This window comes from Danio aesculapii, chromosome 14, assembly GCF_903798145.1.
Source record: "Danio aesculapii chromosome 14, fDanAes4.1, whole genome shotgun sequence".
Taxonomy (NCBI): Eukaryota; Metazoa; Chordata; class Actinopteri; order Cypriniformes; family Danionidae; genus Danio; species Danio aesculapii.
This window is the reverse complement of record NC_079448.1, coordinates 2,780,374-2,786,963: the sequence shown is the minus strand read 5'-3', so window position 1 is coordinate 2,786,963 and position 6,590 is coordinate 2,780,374. Positions and strand designations below refer to the sequence as shown.

Sequence of the window (6,590 nt, the reverse complement as noted above, 5' to 3'; positions counted from 1 at the left end):
AACATCGATAGATGATTTGGGCTCAGCTGGCGAAGCGACTGTTGACTCATTTAGCCGCTCACGTACAAAGTGTCTCAAATGCTGAAGCTTTAGGAGGAGTTGAACCTGAAAACCTTTAGCTCGAATCTTTTAAGAGCAATTCAGCTGTCGGTCAAAATCTCTCTTCATTTACTCACCCAAATGACTTAAGTTCTGCTCTGGAAATAAATGGGTAAGCTAGTTTTGTTATGTGGCAGCATGGTAGCTCAGTGGTTAGCACTGTGGCCTCACAGCAAGAAGGTCGCTGGTACGAGTCCTGCCTGGGTCAGTTGGCATTTCTGTCAGGGTTGAGTGAATGATGGAAATACCCATTATAATAAGTTAAGCAGGGGTCGAACAGCAGATCAGCAGGTTTCCTAAGCCTCGTGTTTTTGCTTCTTCTCATCCTGTCGACCACAATCAATATCAACACGTTCTCCAGACACAGACACTCAATGTATGTGAGATTTAATCAAGGTTTCACACCATACAAGAAAATAATCTGCCTTACATAATGCACAGGACTCGTGAGAAACCCTACATGGAGAGAAACCAACTCAGGCTCGTTGGGAATATGTGCCCAGGGATACATTTTGGGGAAACTGCAAATACGCGCCTTGACATACGTTTGCCTGCAGTTTGTCGATAAAGCGAATGTTATGGGGCCATATGATGCCAACAACTTCTATATCTTTTTGCACTAGTGACATTTAAAGGGAGGCATTGTTGACGAATAAAAGCTTGTTCGTGTAGCACTGAATAAATCGCACTAAAATGACTTACATTCATTTGTGATCTGTAATCGAATGTGTTCATGGTCGTACATGTTCAGTTTGCTTGGTAGCTCACCTCGTACTTGGGATTCAGAGCAGACCAGGTTTGCGTCTGGTGAAGGACGGTTCCAGAAACCAAGTACAAAAATAAAAAAAAAGGGAAATCGTGGTGAAAGTATACCCCCCGCAATATGCTTTACTATTCTCGTTTGCTTTTGAAAACTCTATCAGTTGGGTTTAGTGAATGGTGTGTGTGATTCAGTCAATATGCACGACAAGGCTTTACTTGAAGAAATGGCATGTACACTACCTGACAAAAGTCTTGTCGTGGATCTCCGTTGTAAGAGCAACAAATAATAACTCGACTTCTAGTTGATCATTTGGAAAAGTGTCAGAAGGTCGATTTTTCTGCTGAATCATCTGTTGAACTGCATCCCAATCATCACAAATACTGCAGAAGACATATTGGAACCTGCATGGAGCAAAGATTCTCATAGATATCAGTCAAGTTTGGTGAAGGAAAAGTCATGGTTTGGGGTTACATTCAGTATGGGGGCGTGCGAGAGATCTGCAGAGTGGATGGCAACATCAACAGCCTGAGGTATCAAGACATTTGTGCTGCCCATTACATTACAAACCACAGGAGAGGGCAAATTCTCCAGCAGGATAGCGCTCCTTCTCATACTTCAGCCTCCACATCAAAGCTCCTGAAAGCTAAGAAGGTCAAGGTGCTCTAGGATTGGCCAGCCCAGTCACCAGAGATGAACATTATTGAGCATGCTGGGGTAAAATGAAGGAGGAGGCATTGAAGATGAATCCAAAGAGTCTTGATGAACTCTGGGAGTCCTGCAGGAACGCTTTCTTTGCCATTCCAGATGACTTTATTAATCAGTGATTTGAGTCATGTCAGAGATGTATGGATGCAGTCCTCCAAGCTCATGATGGAGTCAGACACAATATTCATTCTGTTTCCACTGCAGCATGAGCACATATTCTATACTGGACATTATTGAAGGTTCAGTGACGAGACTTTTGTCTAAGCAGAGTCAGACCTTACTGTCCTAATGAAATCATTAATAATCAAGCCATGATCATATTTTATTGTGCTCAAATAAATGTCATCTAGAGGCCTTTACCTTTCATATTAGCCACTTCTGATACCAAATGATCAACTAGAAGTCGAGTTATTATTTCTTGCTCCTTGGATAGGCAACAAGATTTTTGACAGGTAGTGTATGAGAAGTCCAGGAAGGTATTTAGATTCATATAAATGTAAACTTTAAAAAAATTTTTTTTTGCTGCTTGTTCGAACTACATATTTAAAATGAGCTCAAACAACACAATTTAGTTTTATTGGGGGAGAAACGTAATTGTTTTATGTTCAATTAACTTAAATTTGGTAAATTTACTTGATTTATTTGTGTTGAGAATTTTTTTTAGTGTACACAGCGCCCTCTAGTGGATTTACAATGACATATATATGATGTATGAGAAACTGTAGTCCAGTAATATATTTGTTATTCGCAGAAATGTACACAGCGCCCTCTAGTGGATCTATGAAGAGGACATGTAAATAGCACATATGAGAAAACATAGGCTGCATCTGAAATCGCATACTTCCATACTATATGGTATGTTAAAAACAGTATGTGAGCCTAGGTTGTCCGAATTCATAGTATTAAGAAAAAACAGTAGGCTACACTGTAAAAAATTCCCTTATTGTATGTTTTTTTTCTCCCCGGCAGCTGTGGTGGATGTAGTACACACACCAGTAGTAGGCGATTTTAGATGCAGCCCTTGTCCAATCATGTATTGGACATTTTTAAAAATGTACACAGCGCCCTCTAGTGGATCTGTGAACACAGGCTGCAAGGAAATCCCAATAAACTTGAATTGAAATATCACCGGAGAACGTATTTCAAGGTTTGCAAACACATAGCTCTAGGTGTGCATATTCCCAATGAGCCTAAGTTGGGAGAAACGGCCGTGCATAAGTACAAAAAAACTCCCAAAAGAACAGTCAGTATATACAGACAAATCAGAGAGTTCAGCTAGAGTCATTTGTAGGAGCTGCGGGCCTCTCGCAGCGAGCGGTCGTAAGGCATGGAGGCGAAAAACGAGTTTCTGAGCTGACAGTTGATGAAGAAGACGATGAGGAGGACCAGCAGGAACAGCAGCAAGCACATCACTACATACGTGGCCAGGTCGGGTTTGTCAGTCTCGCCCTCTCGCAGGGCGGCCCCGCGACCCGTAGGCTTCAGGAGTGCCGACACACTCACGGGCCCCTGCGAGACGTTCAGCGGCGCCGGCGTCTGTGTGTTGCTCATCAGGTCGAAGTCTCTCGCCGCCGCTGTGGAGTTTAACAGCATCTGCCTCAGCATGATGAACGTAGCGCACACCGGCACTCTGAAAACACACACACACACACTGCTTATGCACAATCATACTAGCACACAGACAGAGCTTTTAGAAGTCCAGTGAAGAGTGAGTTTTTATTCGATGTTTGACGTAATCTCATGTGAAACATGAAGAGAGGGCAGGATATAGTGAAGCCCCGCCCCTTTTTAAAAAAACAGCCAATAGTGTTTTGTTTTTCTCACAGCTCTGCCAGTGAGAGTGGTTGAGCTCAAGAGCATCTAATTAAATGCAAATAAGAAGGAGGCGGGGCTTGTCAGATACTAGAGAGCATTTGATTGGTCAGAAGATTTGATGAGAAACTAAAGTATGAGGTGATGTGGAAAATCCATTTAGGCGGAAGTGACAAACTACAAGCTTTACATGTTTATCTCAGTTTAAAGTCTTCTGAATGTGAATTTTGTCTCTGTTTTGGAGCACAGCAGCTTATAGATATCCTAAAAAACTAACAGTACTGATACTATCTAAGAAACGTCATTTTAATTTCATGGGATCTTCAATATTGAATATACGTGAGACTCAAGTCAAGCTTATTGCATTATAACAGACTGAGGCTACACTGTAAAACTCCTGGGTTGGTTTTTGACCCAACCAAAGTTCAAATGTGGGCAAACCCAATCATTGGATTAACAATTGTCATTTAAATTTAATTTACCCAGTTGGGGTTGTCCATATTTGACCCAACGTTGAATTATGACAATGGGTTTTGTTTGTTGGTTCTTCATATAGTGCACTCAACAAAAACTGCTGGGTTATTTTAACTTTAAATTTTGGGTTAGAAAATGGACAAACGCAACCTGCTGTGTTTTATTTTCAACCCCAAAATTCAACCCAACAAATAGGTAAGTCAAAATTCAAAATTCAACCCAACAAATAGGTAAGTCTACATGTTATTAGTATTTTACCTACAAAGCAGAATGGGGCAAGTTTATTGTTGTAAATCTCTTTAGTTCAGTTAAAAGAATAGTTCATCCAATAGTTTTCATTTACTCACTCTCCAGTGGATCCAGTCCTTTCTAACTTTCTTTTTTTTTCTGTTGAACACAAAATAAGATAATTTGAAGAATGTCAAATTATCACTCTTGAATTTCGTAGTAGAAAACACAAATATGGCAGCCCATGGTCGCATGTTTCCAACATTTTCCCAAATATATTCTTTAGTGTTCAACAAAAGAAAGACACTCAAACAGGTTTGTGACAAGCAAAGGGTGAGTAAATGATGAAACTTTCAAGTTTTTCTGTGAACTGTCCCTTTAAGAAACATCTATCTATCTATCTATCTATCTATCTATCTATCTATCTATCTATCTATCTATCTATCTATCTATCTATCTATCTATCTATCTATCTATCTGTCTGTTATATTTGTGTCTGTTATATTAATTTTTTTTATAAAAAATTATAAAACAATTTATTTGGGCTGAATTTAAACAAACAAATTAAGTTGAACATTATTACATTTAATTTGTTTGTTTAAATTCAACACAAATAAATTGTTTGCAACAGTTTTGCATGCAACACTTTTTTCAGTGTGTGTGTGTGTGTGTATATATATATATATAAAATACTGTTTCTATTATATTTAAAAATTTCTGCGTCATTAACTTCAATTATGAAATACACTTCAGACAAAAAAACTAAACAAACAAAAACATTTATTTCACTAATAATATAAGGGTAAACCTAAACTGAAAAACATGCTTTTAACATCCAACAACCGCTCTCATTAACTCATGTTATATGTAAATATTCTCGAGTTCTTCATTAAAAACATCACAATTCATGAAATACTGTGGTATATACAGTTGAAGTCAGAATTATTAGTCCCCCCTCCCCACTAGTATTTAACTTTAAACCTAATTTAAAGGTTTAAATAGGTTAATTAGGCAAGTCATTGTATAACAGTGGTTTGTTCTGTAGACAATCGGAAACAAATGTTGCTTAAGGGGGCTAATAATATTGAGCTTAAAATGATTTGAAAAATTAAAAACTGCTTTTATTCTAGACGAAAAACAAACAAACAATACTTTCTCCAAAAGAAAAAATATCATAGGTAATACTGTTAAAAAAATCACAGGCGAATAATTGTGACTTCATCTGTATATCCGCGCTCACTGCGCGTTATTTAAGAGGTTTTTATTGCTCCACTTACGGTCTGTGCGCGTGGACAGCAGGGCGAGGAGGACGCGGCGCGATCGCATACCACAAACTCCCCAAAAGCCACCAGCACTCCTAGACAGGGGTTCTGATCATCAAGACTACATCCACAAATAACTCGAACTGTCTATCCATGTCCACAATGTGCTTTCCCATAGATTCGCGCGCCACCGGAGAGACGGGACCTCTCCAGTCGCACCAAAAAATGACTCAATAAACGCGCAGTGAAGATCAACGAGCGCGCATGACGGCTCTCAATATCCTCGCACACACAAAATCTCTCCTTTCCCACAGGTTTCCATGCCTTGCATCAAACCGTCTAACCGGCATCCATTCGCATGTTTATATCCCGGGAAAGTGGCTTTTCGCGCACGCACCCGTCGTCCGCGACCTCCGGTGACGCGCTCGTTCAATCCGATTCTTGTGGATAGGAAAAGAACAAATAAAGGACACATAGAAGTGAGTGCGCAATGGAGATGGAGACGCGCGAATGTCTCTCTCTCCTCAGACAGACTCTTCAATTTGAGGCAAAGTGCCTGGAAGAGTTTCAGGAGGGTGCGGAATGTCTCGGAGAGGTTTTACTGGGGGGAGAGAGAGAGAAACATGCAGCCTATCAGGTGAACCAGACATTTAAAGGGCCCGATTGAGCTGCTGATGTCATTCTGTTCTAAGGTGAAGACTCAGCATTAGGTTAGACTCTCTCTTGAAAAAAATTGATCAAAATCTTACATGCAACCTGATTTTTTTTAAATTATTACTTTTATTTTATTAATTTTTTACAATTATTAATGTACTATTGTTAGGCGGCAAGATGGTTAGCATTTTGGTCTCACAGCAAGAAGGTCGCTGGTTTGAGTCCCAGCCAGACCAGTTGGCGTTTCTGTGTGGAGTTTGCATGTTTGTTATGGAGAGCTAGCTGCTACAGAGGCATGATGTGATGATTCGTTAAATTAATAAATGTTAAATAATATTGGCTAGAATTTATCAAATAACTCAAGGTATACAGTTTATATGGCGACACGGTGGCTCAGTGGTTAGAACTGTCACCTCACAGCAAGAAGGTCGTTGGTTCGAGTCCCGGCTGGGCCAGTTGGCATTTCTGTGTGGATTTCAGTGTGGGTTTCCTCCGGGTGCTCCGGTTTCCCCCACAGTCCAAACACATGCGCTATAGGGGAATTGGGTGAACTGAACGAGTGTGTGTGAATGTGAGTGTGTATGGATGTTTCC

General features: G+C 40.0%; 1 protein-coding gene across 1 annotated transcript; it reads right to left on the bottom strand.

The window, feature by feature from the left end:
- Positions 1-325: 325 nt before the first annotated feature.
- Positions 326-5,877, bottom strand: LOC130240664 (small integral membrane protein 32-like). The gene is made up of 2 exons (XM_056472282.1): positions 5,359-5,877; positions 326-3,197 (listed from the first exon to the last, which is right to left on the bottom strand). The coding sequence occupies exon 2, from the start codon at positions 3,170-3,172 to the stop codon at positions 2,849-2,851; it is 324 nt and encodes a 107-aa protein (XP_056328257.1). The 5' UTR covers positions 3,173-3,197; positions 5,359-5,877; the 3' UTR covers positions 326-2,848.
- Between the last annotated feature and the right edge of the window lie 713 nt (positions 5,878-6,590).